This window comes from Saccoglossus kowalevskii, chromosome 2 (assembly GCF_978046115.1).
Source record: "Saccoglossus kowalevskii chromosome 2, keSacKowa6.1, whole genome shotgun sequence".
NCBI lineage: Eukaryota > Metazoa > Hemichordata > Enteropneusta > Harrimaniidae > Saccoglossus > Saccoglossus kowalevskii.
The window spans coordinates 20842082-20863437 of record NC_140642.1 but is presented as its reverse complement, the minus strand read 5'-3'; the positions used below and the strand labels follow the sequence as shown (position 1 = coordinate 20863437).

General features: G+C 36.6%; 1 protein-coding gene across 1 annotated transcript; it reads left to right on the top strand.

Annotated features, from left to right (window-relative positions):
* The first annotated feature begins 2573 nt into the window (after window positions 1-2573).
* On the top strand, window positions 2574-7948 carry LOC146748267 (uncharacterized). The gene is made up of 2 exons (XM_085505262.1): window positions 2574-6565; window positions 6658-7948. The coding sequence occupies exons 1-2, from the start codon at window positions 2574-2576 to the stop codon at window positions 7946-7948; spliced, it is 5283 nt and encodes a 1760-aa protein (XP_085361388.1).
* The last annotated feature ends 13408 nt before the right edge of the window (window positions 7949-21356 follow it).

Sequence of the window (21356 nt, the reverse complement as noted above, 5' to 3'; positions counted from 1 at the left end):
CTTGAACTTGTAATATATTCAAATATCTGAACATCAATATTTAGTTCATATCAATTCATATATTCATATTACTGTAGAATACTTTATTTTCGCTTAGAATTTATTTTCACTATTTTCGCTGAAGGGATGATTCCATGAAAATAAAAATCCAGCGAATATACTTTTTTCCCTATATTTCACATTAAACTCATCAAAAATCAGTGAAAATAAATTCCATACAAAACGCCCCAAAAGCCTTTTCAGCGAAAATTAATTCCAGCGAAAATAAAGTATTCCACAGTACTAAACAACTTTTGTCTTTATGTTTGGTAGCCAAGACTGCGTGAAAAAATGTTCTTCATTATTAAGTTTGTTTTTGCAACAATGCTTACAGTTTGACTGATTATTCTGAAACAAGTCATTATAATTTTATGTTTCCAGTTCAAAAGTCTTTAAACTAATGTTCTTAGTTTCTTATTCTTATTTGATATACTCAATTTCTGGAAGTCTATATGTAACTTTGTCAGATATTGTTTTGTTTGTGTTTTCTTTTATTCTGTGGTAATTTTTGAAGTATGATAGACAAAGACAAATGTGCAGTTTTTTTTTTTGACTGATTTGAACTAGATTTAGTTATTTTTGCTTATGGAAGACTTGTTTTGTAGTATTGTCTAGCAAGTCACTATTAAATATGATACCAGTATTTAATAAGACTTTCCTGAATAACTACGAGTGATTAAAATTCAGCTTAACTCTACATGTAGCATTTATTCACACCAAGTATTCTTTTGCAAAATTTCGCATGTAACTGTTTAATCAAAATTTTGCTATCTCATAGTGTTCATTATGCCCCAAGTCGTTGATCCATATAACCAGATTGGCTGTCACTTCTGAAGACAGGTATCCTCGGGGTGGAGATACGTCACAAGACATAGCCAAGATGGGCACTACTGTACCATGTATTTCTGTGGGATCTGTGCGAGCTGCCATGGAACGGTGGTCGAAGAGCCAGTGAAAAATTCAAGAAAACAACACAATCTCAACCTAAAAGTAATCCTGAACAACCAAATTTATATATGTTGCACATGCAGGGGTAATCTTGTTACACTGTTCAGGGAAGTCTCAACAAAATGCTGTTTTCTGATAGTTTTCGGCATTTGTTTTCACCGTGATGGTTGCCAGGCGGTGAAAATGATTCACAGTCAATTCGTTCCAATTCACATCCGTCCCAACACATTTGTCCCACAAGTTGATTCGTCCTAATTCACATTCGACCCATTTCACATTCGTCCCTCGAGTCGATTTGTCCCGTTTCACATTTGTCCCATTTCCCTTTTTCTTTTTTTTGGCCAGCATTACGATTTTGGGAAGGGTGATGTCAATTTCTACGTTTGTGTGCAAGAGGTTGAAATCGAAGTGCGGTATGTGCTATGTCTTGTCGGTTTATTTTATTTTCACGTTCAAATATATCCAAGAACTTTGGTGTAATTTGTTTTAATATGACATTTTATTTATTTTATAAATATATACAACTCCAAGGACGTAAACGATAAGATATAAAATATATGTGATGCCGAAACTTCTGTGGAGAGAACAAGTTTTAATCCAGATTTAACTTTTTTGTTTCAAGTCTTATAGTCTATTTTTCCTTTCAATCCTGTAGTAAAAATGGGAACAAAGTATTTGATGTTAGCCCTTCCTCCATGCCAATGACCACAATGATTCGAATGGTATAACCCATCGTCGACGAGCATGTGAACAGTTTGTCGTTTGGATCTTTATGTGATTACTGGGCAAGTTATATACTGGGCAAACCTTATCGACTTGTGGGTCGAATCAGCTTTGGGACAAATCAACTTGTGGAACGAATGTGATTTGGGACGAACAGACCATCCTTGATGAAAATGCCTTGACGTCCACCCCAAAAATAGCACTCAATTTTGCACATTCCACTCACTATATGTTGTGGATTGTTCAAAATCTTATGGTATCCTTTATATAACTAACATAAACAAGCAGCTTCTCGGCTGAGATAGCTCCGCTGTTAGCAGTGCACATTTCAATTAAAGAACAGAAGATATCATTAGAAAATGAACAATATGCATAGTATCAATGCAATGGGACTTGCTGTTTTCAACAAAAATTCAAAAATATCATTTTTCACCACAAATGATTGTGGTTTTTCACAAGAAGTCGAAAATATCACTTTTTACCAAAAATGATAAAAATATTCATCAAAATTAGAAAATTTAAGATATCATCATGAAATGAACAAATTTGTCGGGAACAGACATGATGTCTACGTTACGATTACGTAACAACCCATATACCAAGTTTAATAGCTAGATCAAATACAAAGCTAAACTGTCGCCTGACATCTGGATCATGTTTGACTTTAATTACTACATCCTGTGTACTGTATATTTAATAGCTTAGTGTCTTTCTGAATAAACCAGTTGTGTGTTAATCATCATACTGTAAGCATCATCTTGTACCAACTATCCCTATACTCGCCCACATTTGGTGCCGAGACCAGGATTGTCGTTGAAAACAGAAAACGTTGCAGAGACCGATCAAGTTTATAACAAATTACCATGTCCGACGAAGAACCCGAACAGACCGTGAGAAGGGATGTAGTACAAGAAACCACCATGAAAAGACGCGGTCATCGATGTCAGATGACTAAACAACTCAAGAAAGCTGAGCAGATCCTCGCCAAAGAAAACCCAAGTCAGTCCGACCTAGTTCTTCTAGATACAACGGTGGTCAACATCGAACAACGAATGCAGACCATAGAAAGCCTGGATGATATAATCCTTGCAAATACAACTGATGAAGGTGCGTACAGCAAGCTATTCGAAGAGATCGATGACTACCATATTTCCAACAATGAGAGTGTTGCAACTATCAAGCACTATCTTAGAACTAAGTCTCCTGCAACACCTATACCTACTTTACCGGACACCTTAACCAACGGCTCGTCATCGTCACTATACCAGTCAAGTCGGAAAGTCAACCTACCAAAACTGGAATTGCCGAAATTCGATGGTGATTTTATGAAATGGAACGCATTCATTGACACTTTCAATGCAGCAGTAGATCAAGATAGTTCCTTAGAAGATATACAGAAATATCAATACCTAATGGCACAAGTAGAAGGTGAAGCCGCAAAAACAATAGAGGGACTACAACTGAGCAGCGCAAACTACAAGGAAGCGTTACAACTATTGAAAGACCGCTATGGGCAGCCACACAAACTGATTTCATGTCACATGACAGCGTTGTGGCAACTACCAAAACCGAACACTACTATTGTGAGTATTCACTCCTTTTATGATTCGTTAGAAACACATATAAGAGGCCTTAAATCTCTGGGGAAAACTGAAGAAAGTTACGGCGAACTACTAGTTCCTATTGTTCTAGATAAACTGCCCCAAAGTGTGAAAATACAGATTTCACGTGAACATGGCGATAAGGCGTGGACCATAACAGAACTGAAGGATGCTCTTTATAAAGAGATACAAGCAAACCAGGCCGCAATCAACATTGGTAATGAACAGTACGATAATCCAATTCCTACTGCCGCTACTCTACATGTGGGGACCAGAGCCAAACCGAAACCGTGTGTGTTCTGCCAGGGATCTCACCTATCGGGAAGATGTCAAGTCGTGTCAGACGGTAAGACCCGTATGGAAATACTGGTGAAAAACAAGATATGTTTTAATTGCTTTGGTGGAAAACACAGATCGACTGAATGTTGGAGTAAATTCTCGTGCCGTAAGTGTGGAAAAAGACATCACACATCGATCTGCGATGCCAGTCAAAAACACGGAGAGAATACCCGCACTACCACGGAAACACCAAATACTACACATGTGAAATTAACTCCAACGTCTGGACCAACATTATTGAAAACAGTGATTGGAAATATCTCCCGTAAACGCGTGACTACAGAATGTAATATTATGTTTGACGAAGGCGCTCAGCGAACATTCATTACTGAGTCGACAGCTAGACGTTTAGGGATTGAAAACGCGGACTGTGAAATCGAACACCTAAGCTTAGGTACTTTTGGCAAAGATAACACCGGAGTGCGTGTGATCAAATCTGTAGATCTAATGCTAAAGACCAATTCTGGCAACATTACTTTACGTTCACTTATTGTACCGAAAATTAGTTCTCCGGTACATAACTACATCGAAGCAACCTTACAGAAGCATGGTTACTTACACGGACTAAGTCTTGCTCCACAAGTAAAATCGGAAGAGATGGAAATCGATCTGTTAATAGGGGCCGATTACTATTGGTCTATAGTAGAAGATCGCGTCGTCAGGGGAAATGGACCTACCGCTGTCGCTTCTAAACTGGGTTACTTGTTGTCCGGACCATCTAAACTAGATACTATTTCCATGATGAATACAACAGTGATGAAAATTCTAACCAATACCGAATCGGAAGAACAGTTAGTGACCAAGTATTGGGACTTAGAGTCCATCGGCATATCGAACAAAGGCGACGAGGAAATAAATGTTAAACAAACATTTGAACAATACCGTGACACGAAAATCAAGCGAGAAGGCAACAAGTACATCGCTGAATTACCATGGAAGGAAAGTCATGCACCCCTTCCAACAAACTACATGCTTGCCAAATCCAGAACCAGATCAATGGCTCAACGTTTAACTCCAGAAATGCGTGAAGTTTACAACTCTATTATCCAAGAACAATTAAATCGAGACTTCATTGAAAAAATCGTCAATGATGACCCAAAACGTGGACATTATATCCCACATCATCCCGTAGAAAAGCAATCGTCTACTACACCGATTAGAGTAGTATATAACTGCAGTGCGAAATACCGAGACCAACCGAGTTTAAATGAATGCCTGGAAACCGGACCGTCAATCAATAATGACCTAGTCAAAATGCTGCTTCGATTCCGTACACATAATATCGGACTTTCAAGCAATATCGAAAAAGCATTTCTGAATGTGAAACTTGCCAAAAATGATCAAGAATTCACTAAATTCTTCTGGTTGAAGGACCCTTCGGACCCCCACGGAGAAATGGACATATATCGCTTCAAAGTCGTTTTATTCGGTTCCACGAGTTCTCAGTTTATGCTCAATGCAGTAATTAAAACTCATCTAGAATCTCAAGAATGTACTATTTCTAAGGATCTAAAATCAAATATCTACGTGGATAATGTATTAACCGGAGTGAAAAACACCGTTGACGCTACAAAGTACTACGAACGATCTACAGAAAAGATGCGCGATGCCGGACTTAATTTAAGATCATGGGCTACAAATGACCCCATGTTGCGTAACCGGTTAGAAACGGACAAAACTGCTGAATCCCAAAGTAATGTCAACATACTTGGATTACGATGGAACACCCATCAAGACACAATACACTATCCTATTACGGACATTGGGCAAACACATTCTGACAATCTCCATACAAAACGCGAGATTGTGCGTTACACATCACGTTTGTTTGATCCAATGGGATATTTAGCTCCAGTTCACGTGAAAGCGAAATCTTTCATTCAAAAACTATGGAAAGCGGGTCTATCTTGGGACACACCAATTTCCGCCGACCTAACCGAAGAATGGGGAAATATCCGCCAGAATCTTGACAGCGTGAAAGAAACGACCGTGAATCGGACATTTTTCACTGACAGCAATACTGAAACCGAAGAGTATGAACTTCATGTGTTCGCGGACGCCAGCAAAACAACAGCCCATGGAGCTGTCGCATATCTAAAGAATGGAAACCATACGTCTATTGTTATAGCGAAATCACGTGTGAATCCTGTTAGACCAATGACATTACCACTTTTAGAACTAGTCGCTGCAACGATCGCAACCCGTTTAGCCGATCTTGTGCTAAAGGCATTAACAAATGTCAAAATCAACAAATGCGTACTGTGGTCAGACAGTCAAATCACTATTCACTGGATCAGAAGTCACAAAACACTGCCTGTTTTCGTTGAAAACAGAGTACGCGAAATACGCGCCGGTCCGTTTGACGACATCAAATACTGTCCTACGGCAGAAAACCCAGCTGACTTACTGACTCGCGGAATAACTACCAATGATCTTAATCGTTCTAAACTTTGGTGGGAAGGACCACATTGGCTTAAAGGCGGCAAATGGCCAAAATGTGATCTATTCGACGCGCCAGAAAATGCTGTACTCAAATTAAATATCACAGATGAGTTTGAACCAGTGAAAGACATGAATACAAATTGTCACCGTGATGAACTAGAGAACGTTGATGAACTGAAACCCTGTGACAAGTTGAATACTGAGATCTGCGTAGCTAAACCATGTGACATCAGCAAAGTTATCGACATTGATCGCTTTCAGTCACTATCAAAACTCCTACGAGTTACCACACTTGTCTCTAGGTTTATATCAAACTTGAAACGTGACAAAACCACACGCGACGTAGGATCTATTACTACCCAAGAACTGTATCATGCCGAAACTATGTGGATTTATTCCGTTCAGAGATACTGCAACGAGAAATCTGCTCTCAAATCACAATCTAATTTCCCGTTAGCGCGACAACTAAAGCTGTATCTAGACGACGAGAATATTATTTGATGCGGAGGACGAATTCATAACGCACCTGTGGATTATGATGCAAAATTCCCTATTCTGTTGCCAGCGCACCACAAGTTCAGCGAACTAATCATTACTCAGATGCATGCGCAGACTCAGGAGTTGAATCCACAGTTACGTTACTAAGGCAACGGTATTGGATACCGAAATGTCGATCAATAGTGAAGTCTGTCTTAAATAAATGTATAACCTGTAAAAGGCTTGGCGGTAAATCCTATGAAGTACCACTAGCTTCGCCCCTACCTAGCAACAGGGTGACTCAAGCACCGCCCTTTCGTGTAACCGGCTTGGATTACACAGGAGAATTACACATAAAACGGTATGATGGGAGCAAAACGAAGGCCTACATCTGCTTATTTACTTGTGCTTCTACACGTGCGGTCCATCTGAAGGTGGTACCAAACTTGACACCAGCCGCGTTTTTACGGGCCCTCCGCAGATTCGCCGCCAGAAGATCGTATCCGCATATCATAATATCGGACAATCAAAGTACATTCTGTGCCGCTAATAACGAACTCAATAATCTATTCAATGAGAACGAGATTAAATCTTTCCTTGCCGGGAAGGGAATAATATGGAACTTTATACCCAAACGCGCGCCTAACTTTGGTGGGTTTTATGAAAGACTCATTGGGATGACAAAGAACTGTCTTCGTAAAGTGTTGGGACGTGCTTTTGTGAATATGGATGAACTGGTAATACTTGTGTGTGAAATAGAGGCAGTACTAAATGATCGTCCTCTTACGCACATTTCCACCGACATAAATGATCCTCAGCCATTGACACCATCACATCTAATTAACGGCAGATTGTTAACACCGTTACCACATACACTCATTGACTCAGACGCAGACTTCGAGATCACCACACCGAGTGAAGCCAATAAACGGGCAAAATATCTAGCCGAATTACACCAAAGATTCCATCGCAGATGGTTAACGGAATATATTCTAGCGCTACAAGAACGTCACCAGAGAAACAAAAACAATATGACAAGTAATAGAATTAAAATCGGAGATATCGTGTTAGTCCACAGTGACACTCAAAAACGATTACTCTGGCCGCTCGCTAAAGTTGAAAAACTACATGTTGGAAATGATGGACTTGTGAGATCGGCGGACATTCGAACGAAAACGGGAAAAACCAGCCGTCCAATATGTAAACTTTATCCGCTTGAACTCAGTGCTGTTGAAAATACATCTGATGACGGGAATGCCGACAACGAAACTAGTGGAAAACAAGTACCACACGGTTTACAACGTCCTCAACGCAACGCTGCCGCTATTGCAAAGTTGAAGATTCAGGACACCTTTCATAGTGATTTATGTGACAATTAAGACTTTGAATTTTTACTCGATATATACCGTAGAATGCCGTGAACAATTAGCTTAGAATTTTGTTATCGTGATTCGTTAGAAATATTTTTGTTATTTCGTGAACTTTTAGTATGTTGACATACACTTAGTATTGTTTACTAGACTAAGTATATTATTTTATCGTTATCTATCGTTATAATTTACCGATTGTTATTCGTCATCATTTTAATAATTTACACAACGCAATATCAACCCTTACTGTCGAAATTAATTTGTTTACTTTCGGCCGCCCGGAGAATGTCGGGAACAGACATGATGTCTACGTTACGATTACGTAACAACCCAGATACCAAGTTTAATAGCTAGATCAAATACAAAGCTAAACTGTCGCCTGACATCTGGATCATGTTTGACTTTAATTACTACATCCTGTGTACTGTATATTTAATAGCTTAGTGTCTTTCTGAATAAACCAGTTGTGTGTTAATCATCATACTGTAAGCATCATCTTGTACCAACTATCCCTATACTCGCCCACAAAATTTGAGAGTGGTCCACATGTAGTACCTATATATGTAATATCAAAGCAATTGGACTTGCGGTTTTTAACAAGAAGTCGAAAATATCACTTTTTACCAAAAATGACAAAAATATTCACCAAAATTAGAGAATTAAAGATATCATTACAAAATGAACAAATCTGAGAGAGGTTGTGGTTTTTAACAAAAAGTCGAAAATATCACTTTTTACCAAAAATGACAAAAATATTCACCAAAATTAGAGAATTAAAGATATCATTACAAAATGAACAAATCTGAGAGAGGTCCACATGTAGTACCTATATATGTAATATCAAAGCAATTGGACATGCGGTTTTTAACAAGAAGTGGAAAATATAACTTTACCAAAAATTACAAAAATATTCACCAAAATTAGAGAACTAAAGATATCATTACAAAATGAACAAATCTGAGAGAAATCCACATGTAGTATCTATATGTGTAATATCAAAGCAATTGGACTTGCGTTTTTTAACAAGAAGTCGAAAGTATCACTTTTTACCAAAAATGACAAAAATATTCACCAAAATTAGAGAATTGAAGATATGATCATGAAATGAACAAATCTGAGAGAGGTCTACCCAAGGTACATATACACTAAGTATCAAAAAGCATTCAGGCTTGTAGTTTTCAATAAGAAGTCGAAAAAGTAAAACATTGACACGGACGCCGCCGGACAATCACTCATATGATAAGCTCCGCTCGACAAAGTCGACAGCGGAGCTAAAAACAAAAACAAAACATGTATACGTTGACTTATGTCACAAATGTTTCCAATAATCCCCAGGTGTCACCATCTTGTTTCATCTGAGTATCGAATCACCCGACACAGTTCTACACATCCAATATACATACCTTGCCTGCAAGATAAAACAAAAAAAGATGAAAATTAGGAAGAAAAACTATGAAATATACTGTAATTCCAGATTCCCAATTTACTGACAGATGTGATGTAATTCTATTTGTGCATGAAGGTAGGACAGAAATATAAAAAGCCAAAAGAATAATAGACGTGCAACCCAAGAAAGACTAGGCAGTATATTTAAAAACAGTTTTTAAATGATAGCGAGTGAGTATGGGCGAGTATAAAAGGAACAGCTAGAAGAATTGTAAAATACAGTTGAGAAACGTGGATTACCAGCTGATATTTTTAGAGAAAATGAGCTGAAAAAGAGGTGGTAAATGACCGTGACATAGTTTTTCAACTTTCAAAATACCCCCAAAAATATGAAAATATTATGATATAGCCAAAAGATAATTTGCATGTTCATTTTCTTTGCTTAGGCAAATAGTGAGCAAATTTTCAGAGGTTGATTTGAGTTTGTTGAAAGATCATGGCCGTTCTATTTAAGGGGATTTTTCATGCAGTGAAACATGGATGAGTGTACTCGGTGTGTTTAGAACATTCAAAATCTGTCCTATCGGTTTGTAGAAGTCAGGTAACGCAAAATGGGCAAGACCACAAATGATAAACATGTAAATGCTATCAATTCAGGAATCAAGAATTTTAATTCACAAGTCAAGAACAAATCCTGGCAGTGCAACTTGTCTGATATGCACTGTCACCAATTTTTAAAACAGGTGCAGTAAATGTTAAAACCAACAATTGTAAAGTAGTACTTGATTTTCCAGTTTGAAATTTATTTTCTCAATTTTCGCAGAAGGGATAAATTATTGAAAATAAAATCCCAATGAAAATACTTTTTTTTCACAAATTTTAATTTCAACTCATCAAAAATCAGTGAAAATAAAATTTATACAATACAACTACCGTAAAATCTGTATTAGAAGCCGCATCCCTAATATAAGTCACCCCCATTCTTTTTGAATAATTGAGAATCTAAAATTCACCATTTCTCATATGTGTAGATAGAAGCTGCATCCCCTCTGTTGCTTTGTACCATTCTAATAGAAGCCGTGGCTTCTAATACAGATTTTACAGTAATATGTCTTTTCGCTGAAAATTAATTCCAGCTAAAATGAAGTAATTTACAGTAACAAATTCTAGTGTGTAAAAATTCTAGTGTAAATTCTAGTGTTTAATTTTCACATACATCAAATATTACAAAACAAGCACATTTGGATCTGAGTAATGTTGACAATCAAAATATAAACCACACATTGTCAATTCAAAATTATGGAGGGTACGGTATGGTTGTTTGCTACCATTAAAGCATAGACAAAAATGATCACAGTAAATCATTCAATAATTGATATGTGATGACTCACATACATGCACGTCATTCATATTAGGAAAGAAGGATGTGTTTTCAAGAAAATGTATGCAAAATAATCTAAAAAGCATTTCCATAGGATTCCATGTAAATACATTATTCAATGGATAACTTATACTACCGGTAATATTCAATTTTTTGTTAGTCATATGTAGCCCTTGTAACACTACGTATCATTTTTTTTTTTAGCATAGCTCACCAAACAAAACTCGAAACCTGCATTTTTAATCAATTTCCGAGGTCATTGTTCAATGGTCATATATTTCCATTTCAGAATTGCCAACATTACAGTAACCCAATGACACTTGCTGGATTTTGAGGATTTCTGAGTATATTTTTTAATGGTGGGGAACTACATTAAACAATGTTTTACAATGATGCGAATCAACTTCAGTCAAGGAACTTCAAGAAAAAACACATGAAATGATTATCTGGGAAACGCAATGTAGGCAGTGACTGGGTGACATTCAATATGAAAGTAGTTCATTTCTAACATTTCACAGAGGTTTATGTTTTAAGACACTATAATAAATTATGTTACCGTCGTCAACAACAGCATACTAATAACCAAATAATTTACGGAAACGACTGCTACGTAGCGAACAATAATCCCCATTCATTCAATTGTCAACGACTTGTAAACAAAGAGAGCTCATTATTCTAACTACTCGTACTATAAAGTCGAATATAATCACAATCTTTTCTCAGGTTATCTCTCCACTAAGATAGAATCGATGGGCATTGTTTCCGTGATATTTTCGATGACACCGCATATTACGGTAGTTTTGCATTCGCACGATCACGGCTGAACAAAACATGACCCGACTCACTGTATGATCGGCGACCTCTACCTCACAGTGACCGACTAGTACACATCACGTTTTTGCACAGGACTTGTCACATACGAAGTGTCATGTATAAGAATTACCAACTTTGAAAAAAAACTTACCAACTCCAAATTCGCCAATTATTAAAATTTTATACAAATGCTCCTGCACACTGGCAGAAGAGGAAGCCATGTTGTAAACCAAAAGTAGTCATGTGACTGTATGACCCGCTGTGTCGTTTGACACTAGAGAGGTCAAACGTTTAGTCGTGGAGCTAAAAGGAGTAGTATCATTGATTCTATCACGGACCCACTATAAACAGTAGTCCCATGGTTCAATTCAAGCAATTCAGATTGGTTTTTATATGTGTGTTAGCAAATTTCTACAAGATTAGACAAGGGACCGATCATTTACGTCAGCCTGGGGTGGTTGGGGGAGTTAATTTTCCAATCCGTCTAAAAAAAAGTGATCCGTCACCTAAAGTTAGGGATTGGTCAGTTACTTCGGCCTAGGGGGGGGGGGGTCGGCAGATTCCATTTTGCCAGCTGTAAATCTCAGTTGACCCACCCCCTATCAAATAAAAAAAAGTGGGTGACCCCCCCCCCCCCACCACATTATATTTTAAAACTTAAAACATGCTGACCCCCCCCCCCCAAAAAAAAACAAAACAAAACAAAACAAAAAAACAAAACAACAACAACAAACAAACAAAGAAACATTAACAGTTTTGGCTCTGACATGATTACAAAATGTATTTTTTTAACTGCATTGAAAATATCATGGTTTGCCGTAATTTTTACATAATCTTTAGCGTTTGCATTTAATAGACCTTAGGAGGGGAAGGGGAAGCATAATACCAAAAAATGACTACAGAAAAGGCTGCAGGAAGTAGGGAAATCTATTCTGCTAAAGATAGTAAATAAAAGCAAAGCTGTGAAGTGCTAACTCGATAATCGCCCTTATAAGATAAGGAAAAGAGGATTTGAATCTAGGCGGTTTGAACTCTTTGAAAACTAAGTTGGATTTAAAATATTTTTCATATCTTATAGACCAGGAAAGCTTTACACCCGAAGCACAGTCTATGCTTATGAAAACAAAGGAAACTTCGATTTTTGCTTAAATTTGTGTTGGATTTTGGTATTTTACAGAGCAAAATATGCATATTTAAAAGTTAAAAAAACAAAAAAACTATTTATTTATTTTTTCATCATGTATTTTAATTTATATATCAGCATTTTCACAAATTTAACTTTTTTGATTTGCTGAACAAAAACTGTCACTGCTCTTTGGACTAATTGCTGTGTTGTCTTTCCGTCTCCTGTTATAATTAGATAAATCCAGTAAATATCTTATACAATAGTGACTTCAGACTTTAAATAAAATAATCTGATATCAGCAGCACATGGACTTGGGATGTGTTTAAAACTTAACTGTATAATTGGGGTTCTAGCCACATTGCATAATCTGTTAGTTATTTGACAACTTTAACCTCAAAATATTTAGCCTATAACATTTTTTGCATCAACAAATTTATAGGCAAAATAGGTAATAGTTATTATTAAGAACACATTTGTACGATTAACTTCTTTGTCGTTTGTTCTGAAATAGTTTTTTTTTAAATATATGCATGAGCGCGTGTGTGAATTCTGGAAAACATGATATCAAAAACAGGGTGACCCCCCTATTCGAAAAATCAAAAACAGGGTAACCCCCCCCCCTACTGATCCACCGACCCCCCCCCCCCCCTAGGCCGAAGTAACTGACCAATCCTTTAAAGCGCGGTGGTCGTCGCGCAGCGCGTGTTCGAATTTCATGTAAATAAACAATGTATTTTACACGCGTTGTATATGTCGCTATGAGTCCCATATCGAACAGGACTCGGCGCGACGACTGCCGCCCTTTAACCTTTTCAAGTTGAGTTAAATGTGCCATGCTTTCTGAAACTTAAAGCCATTTTAACATATACCTTAAAAATACAATATTTTTAAGGTATATCCTTTGAACTGGTTATTCAAGTTTGCAGATATTTCGCTGTATTATCGTTGTTGATTTCAGTAGTAATGTTCAATTTATGAAACATTAACAGTATCACAGTCACTCCCCTAGTAGAGTGACTGCGACAGTATGATAGTGATAATGTTCGATTTAGTCAATAGGAAATATTTTATGCAAAACAAAAACAAAACTGAGAAGTTAGTGGAAATATTTAATATTCTCTTATCATTTTACTTGGGTTTGACGGCATGTGGACTCCGCCAGTGAGGGCGTCGCCCCATAGCATCGTCATGACAACATCAATGCAACTTGGTGACAGGTGGGGGTGTTGTTCTGACGCCGGAGGGCTTCCGAGTTTGCTGATATAGCATACATGTACTAACAAATTAGGCCTGAGGACTATCGACAGCCTACACTGAAATAGACAGTTATTGATTTTTGTTGTTGAAAATGATTACTCGTATCTGAGTAATTTAAAAACAAAACAAAAACAAAACAAAAACGAGAAAATGACTTCAATGTTGATCCACTGTCCAATGCTGAATATATATATATATATATATATATATATATATATATATATATATATATATATATATATATATATATATATATATATATATATATATATATATATATATATATATATATATATATATATATATATATATATATATATCTGTAATGTTCAAGTTTATTCGGGAGTTCATTCGGAGTCAACACATTTTCAGTGAAAAAGTAGAGGTCCAAGTGGTTAAATGTCATCGCTAGTAATGTAGCATACTACCTCCATTTGACTGGTTGTTTAAATTGCAATACACATGGGCAACAAATAGAAGTTTCCCCGCTATTATGTTGAAATATGATAAAGCTTCAAAATAGGCATGTATTCATGAACATCAAATTTACCAATTTGTATTTTTCATCAAGTTGGCAAGAATAGATGGCCATCAAATACGACTACAAAATACAAATATTATATTTCAATATAATTCAAATAAAAACATAATAATTGTGGGAAATGTTGAACCAAAAACTTGGACACAAAGCTACATACATGGTAAGAGTCACATAGTTCGCATTATTTACAAGTACAAAACCTGAAGAATTCGTTCTTGGCTTGAGTAGATATTTTTTTATATAATATATTCTGCATCCTATATCTTCTATGTACATGTGCTAGGTTTGCAGTGCAGCTCAGCAGCCCACAATGCGTAATGAAGACATAATTTGAACAGATCGCCCATCGTTCACTATGCCTATAACTTTTGATAGGAAAAGCACATTTTTAAACAAAATATGTATGGCAGCATATAGAGCAAATGCTAAAGTGTTCTTTTTATTCAATTTAAAAAAAAAAAATAAACAAAATAAAAAGTCTGCAAAACTAAATAACGAGTGCATCATCTAATAATATGTTTTGCAAAATTTACTCTTATGTAAGCTGAACCATTAGAGTCAGTACTGTGGCAATACGCTATTACTATTATTTATATGTTAGCAGCACAGCGAGTTAGTGCTGACCTGTAAATGACCTTTGTTATCAGACATTTGCAGTTAGATGGGTTGTAAACACATGACGTCACTTTAGGATCTGACGCATCCGACCAGGATGGAACATTTCGAAGTCAGTAGGCCGTCGTCGAAGCAATTAACAGCTTTATTTTTACATACATGAAATTATGTCAGTTTGTTTAAATCTTATAATGATCAATGGAAGCATAACATACACAAATACAGAGCTTACATTGCGTATATTGCAAAACAATCGGCAATATGTTTTAAAGATGAAATATGGACGAGAACATGTAACTTTTAGTATTGTTGATATTGTACATTGACAGATACACTGGTCTATGATTTATTATGACACGAAAACACTGTTTCACGCACCGTTCGACATGTGCATTTATTGTTTTGGTGCGTGCAATAACAATCACTGCGCATGCGTAACAGTGGTTTTGATTTTTCATCTAAGATTACTGGCAATGTCCTGATATTATGATAATTTATCGCCATAATCAGGTTTGGTACAGTACGGGCATCGAACAACAATATTTAAAAAATATATGTTTTCGTCCGGTTTACACGATCACATTTATCTCGTCAAATTAGTTTGAATAAACTGGTAAAACAGTCCCTCACTTCGGTCACAATATACGAGCAACGTACATGCTCGTGCAAAGTTAGTTCATGATGTACACGTCACCACTTCATCAATGCGTACAAACAAATGAGCCAAGCAAATGCATATTTTCCAGTTATACAGTTATACTTGGAAGACGATTTTTAGTTTTCACCTTGTTCTCTTAAACAAACCAGTAGCTATTTGAAACAAACATTGATTTTAAACAGATAACCACCATAACTAATAGTAAATGTAAAATCCTTATAAAGATGTAATGGTGAATGTTTTATTACTACTTTTTGCAGAGACATTTCCAAGATTGTGTGTTCAGCATATTGCGGCTGAACATGATAAAGCTTTTGTGTGCTCAGGTTGCCGTGACAAACGTGGTTGAGCATTTGTGTGCCCGGGGTGCTCTTACTAAATATGATTGAATTTTTTGTGTGTTCTGGATGATGCGACTACATGGTTGAACATTTGTGTGTTGAGAGTACTGCAACTAAACATTGCAAATGTGTGTGTTAGCGATTTTGCGATTAAACATTATTTAGTAGTTGTGTGTTTAGGATCTGTGACCAGATTTTTATAGGCACGAATAAAAATCGCAAAGTGTTGGTTGTGAAGGACAACATCAGTAACAAATGTTATAAAATGAATCTTCAAAAGGTTAGAAAGTTAGAAATGGTCAATACAGAAGGGAGTGACATAGTCCTGTGGAACATTTATGTTACCAACAAGAACATGATGGATGGATTATGGAATCAGACTGTAGAAAGTGATTCAAATGGCTCTTTGATGGTTTGTAGATAGATATGTTGTGTGCGGAGGTGATGTCACATGTAACTAGTCTGAAACACATTTTGAGTTGCTAGTGGCAACTAGGAATACTCAGTTAAAGCCAATCGGCAGGCAATGAAAGGCAGAGCACACTCTGTTTCTTGGGCAAATGTAACGAGACATGATGATGGAACTGTATCAACGATGATGATGATAATGATTGAGAACATGCAGCTGATAAGTATAATAATAGATCACAAATACGAAACAATGCAAGCCCAGTTAGGTGCTCTTGGTCAGACCTCCCCCATTGCAAGAGTGCAGCTCTTGCTTTATGCTCAGCCTGGTGAACCATATGTAGGTGGACCAAAGTCTGAAATCAAAGGTGGCCAACCCACAGGCAGGAAAAAGGAGGCAAAACTTCTTGTAAGTTTCTGGTTCAAACCCACATAAGATAAAGTTAGTCTGGGCCACAGAGATTGGGCTTGCCCTAACACCCGGAGGTGCATAAACCAGGTTGCAGACCATGAATCCAATGGTATAAGTCTTGGACCTGAGTTCAAAGTTTTTAAATGCTGTGGTAAGAAGCTGGTTGATGGTTGTGATGATGTAGGATAATGGTTTCATACCTGATTTTGCCGGCATGAATGGGTTGATGCACAACCAGTAATTTCCATCAGAGTGTGGAGGACAGTAATAATAATGTGCAGATTGTGTGTACATGACAAGTTTGTAGTGAGACATGACATATAGGACTGATGTGAGTGCACCTCTAACAACTCATACTTGTACCACCATGCAAAGTGCCTATCATTACTGGAATATTAAGGTGGCCATTGAATATGGTAAGAAGAGTGCTAATGTACCTGTGGTCTTCTGGAATGAGGCACATATGTTGATTACTGTAGGATCAGGTGATATCACTGGCACTGCATGCATGGTACAGTCTATGCTGGCTGTTTCGAGTTGATATTGTGGTACAATTGGTAGATGAGATGTTTGACTGTCATCAGGGATATTGTCCAAGAGTGACAATAATAGGTGCATGGTGAGAAAACTGATCGCTAGAGTGATTCCAGGTCATGTGGTGTCAAACGACCGATCTATTGCATCAATCTTATGTTTTTTACTGGATATTACTGAAGGAATATGTAGCAACACCACTGAATCAGGCCCATTTATACCCCCTCCCAATCACCAATCACCAAGATTTAAAGAGGGAAATCACCAATCACCAGGAATTCCAATTACCTATTCACCAATCACCAGGAATTCCAATTACCTATTCACCAATCACCAGGAATTGTTGTTGAATATAAAAGCATTTATTGAAGATATTTGACATTAACTTTGATTGCTGGTAAGACCTAGTAATTAGACATACATTTCTAAACTGATCTTTCTGTTTGAAACTATCTATCTCCTTCGTTTTTAAACTGCTGTTCTAGTCAACAGTTTCCCTAGTTGCTTTCTGTTCAAGAGCCAACCTATCTTGCACACACTGTGTCCTTCTCAACAGCTGACCCATCTGACAAATCATGTCTCTCTCTATGCAATGTTTCACCAATTGGTATCTCCTTCTCGTATAGATTCAGTGGCCTTATATTTTGTGTTTTCTTGTCGGATTGATCTTCGTCTAACAACTTTCCCATTGTCAACAGCTCAATTTCTCTTGATCCTCTTTTCTCATGGTACAACTGGTAATGGTTGGAGCTTTGAACTGTCTCAAAATGAAACTTGGTTTGTGGGTGGTGGATAAAACGATGACGGACTGGTGAAGTAATAGACTGACCAATTATATGATCTTTTCAAACTTTCTTTAATTGTGTTCCCAAATGATTTGGCATACTGATACAAAATAAACAACTAAATTAAGTAAAAATGACGAAAAATAATTTGTCAAATAAATATAATATCAAATAAAGCTTAGAAAAACCCTTGTGTGCTGAGTAATGGAGACACATAAAAAAATATTCAAAATTACTTGAGATATTGATGGAAAAGCTTAAAACTAATTATGCAAAACAGATAATTAATATGAACAGATTTCAGTGTAAAACTAATAAGGTCTGTGCAATGTAACAAACCATCTATGTAGCAAGTTTCATTTAAATGAGATTAAAACCCAAATAAAATATTATGCTTATCAGGAAATAAATATCAACAGATTTTAACCTAAAACTAATCAGGTTTGTAAATTTCATATATAGCCAAATAATGACTTTAACTTAAATTTAGAAATTAGTAAATATGGGGGGGGGGGGGTCATAAGTATGAAAATAATTTGCACATTAAAAATTGTTCTCAAATGAATAATTCAAAATTAATTCTAATAATATACGTCCCTGTAGAAGAGGAAAAACGCTTTGACATTTTTTCCTTATCTACTATACATTATTACAAGTTGTGAACCTTTTAATATTCCATTAGAAAACTATGACGTAATCAATAAACAATAGGACAATTTAGAAGAAAACTATAATTTATCATGTAATAAAGCGTGTTAGCATTAAAAGACGTACATGAAACCTCAAGTATTTCCGAGACACACCAGCAAACCACAGGCGCTCGGAATGTTTCTTGGATAATAAAAATTGACCTAAAGTAGGGTCGGCATAGTTAGTCAGTCGCCGGTACATTCGCCTACCACACATATAATAACAAGATGGCGTCAGCGAAATTCGAAAGCCAACTGTTTAGTCAAAACCCAGGCAGTTAGCCAATTCGCTAGCGAGTTTGCAAATTGGCTGCCCCAATACTTCGGAGACTTGCTATAATCATTATAGAACAGTAGATTTGATTTGCAAAAGATCACCATACACTTGACCAATGGGAAGAACTCTCTCATACTACAAGTACACGAGTGTATAAAAAACACTCAGGTTTTAAACTATTGGTGGCGCAATTCAGCGTACAATACAGAGAACGGGAAAGTCAAAGAACGCATAACGCGAAATAAATACCCAATAACGAAGAACGAGAAATTAGCTGAGAACGAATCACCATGAATTAAAAATCCCGAGAACGCATCACCAGCAATTACAAAACCCTCATAACGGATAACGAAAAAAGTATAAAGGGGCCTGCTTAATGAGTTGATAACAAAAAAGGCATAACATAAATGGTGCTATAAAGAAGTCACTGACATTCAAATGGACACATACAAGCCAGAAAACCTCCAATATGACAATTGCCATACTGATGAACCGACTAGTGGTGGCATATGCAGACGATATAAAGCAATTTGAGTTGAAATAACCCGTTTGCCCCAACAGTAAGTAAGCGAGTTGGTTCAGCCTGGTTCAGTAAAACTGTATGAGGTGTGTTGGACATAAATATAGTTATTTATCTGGCGACCATCTACTGCAGTTTGAATTGCAGTGTTGTTTTCTTATAGTTATGGATAGAGGCATTAACTCTGTTTGTGCTTTTTCAAAGTTATATTAATGTTTGGAGTTGAGTTTTGTATGCAACAGACAGGATTAAGGAGTTTTAGTTCTTATCCAAGTATTAATATTTATTCAATTTACAACGCTTGTTGGTATAATCATTACATTCTATGCCTGATAATTAGTGTCATTTGCATAACGCTGTACAACAAAAACATTAGACAGACTAGTTAGGACCTCCTTTTTTACATTATAATTTTAATATATATGTCGCTTGTAATATATATGTATTCATTTGTCTTTTTAAAATTTCGAAACATTTGTCAAATCAATTTGTGTGAATCAACCAGTGCATGAAAATCATATTGACAGCATGATTAAGGAATTCGAATCTACGTCTATAAGTTATTACTGGCAGCATGGAAGTTCTGGTTCATAATACTGTAAAGGGGGTAATTATTCACTAGGTTTTAATTTAGCTTATTTCGCTGACTGGAAAATGCGCTAAATTAAAACCCAGTGAATATGTAAAATTTAGCATAGAACACATTATCTAAATCACGAAACCGTGAATTTAAAACCCACTGAATATACCTGAAATGGTAAATCAGTGAAATTTAAACCCAGTGAAAATTAGTCATTTTACAGTAGGTGATTTTCCGAACAATTGCGAGATCTCGCGAGATGCATGAAAGACGCGCGTCGAACGTCTGCCGCAAAAATCGAACGATTTGATTTTGAACTAGAATTTCTTTATTTCGCAGCTTACATTGACCGGCCGATCTTCGACAGAGGAATATTGCTTTCGAATACCCTTAATCAAAATTGCCTATCATCAAATGTGGACAGCACATTATTAAGCATGGAAATGTCCCCGAAATACTTTCGCGTTTGTCGAATCCCACGCGATGTTTGACGCGACTACGATGCTATGACCTTTGTTTGTCCTGTTTTTACGTTCGATTTCACGCATAACGCGTGATTCTCGCAGTGAACGGAAAATGGTCTATTATATGCTGATATATAGTACTAGTATATTAGTCAAAGGAATAACTACTATTCCAAAATATGTTCTGCAATATAAATGTACTGAAACTAATGGCTAAAGGTGTTTTCAATTTGGAATTCCTATTTGCATTTTTTTCGCACTTCTTGAAATGCATGTTTGCCTAGTTGTTTTGTTTGCTGCATTTTGATATGCCCTTTTCCCGGGGGTCATTGTGTAGTTTTGCAGTTTGTGTAGTTGCAGATTCAGATTTGCAGGCAATACTAACATACTAACCCTACTAGATCCGAGCACATGTGTGTGTTTATTTTTTTGAAACATACTAGTAGTTGCTGTCCTATGGCGCCCTCAATGTTGACATGTACTGAACATTATCATTTCTCTATTGTCGTGTATGCCACTCAGGTATTAACGAATTGCATTATTAATTACCATATCAAATGATACCATATCATTGTTAGATCCGCACTTATACAATTATATGAATGTTGTAGTTCATAAAAATTCAGTCAT

Coding starts and splice junctions, on each gene's coding strand:
- LOC146748267 (XM_085505262.1), top strand. CDS start 2,574: ATGTCCGACGAAGAACCCGAACAGACCGTGAGAAGGGATGTAGTACAA. Junction 6,566..6,657: donor TTAGCGCGACAACTAAAGCT/GTATCTAGACGA, acceptor TTCTGTTGCCAG/CGCACCACAAGTTCAGCGAA.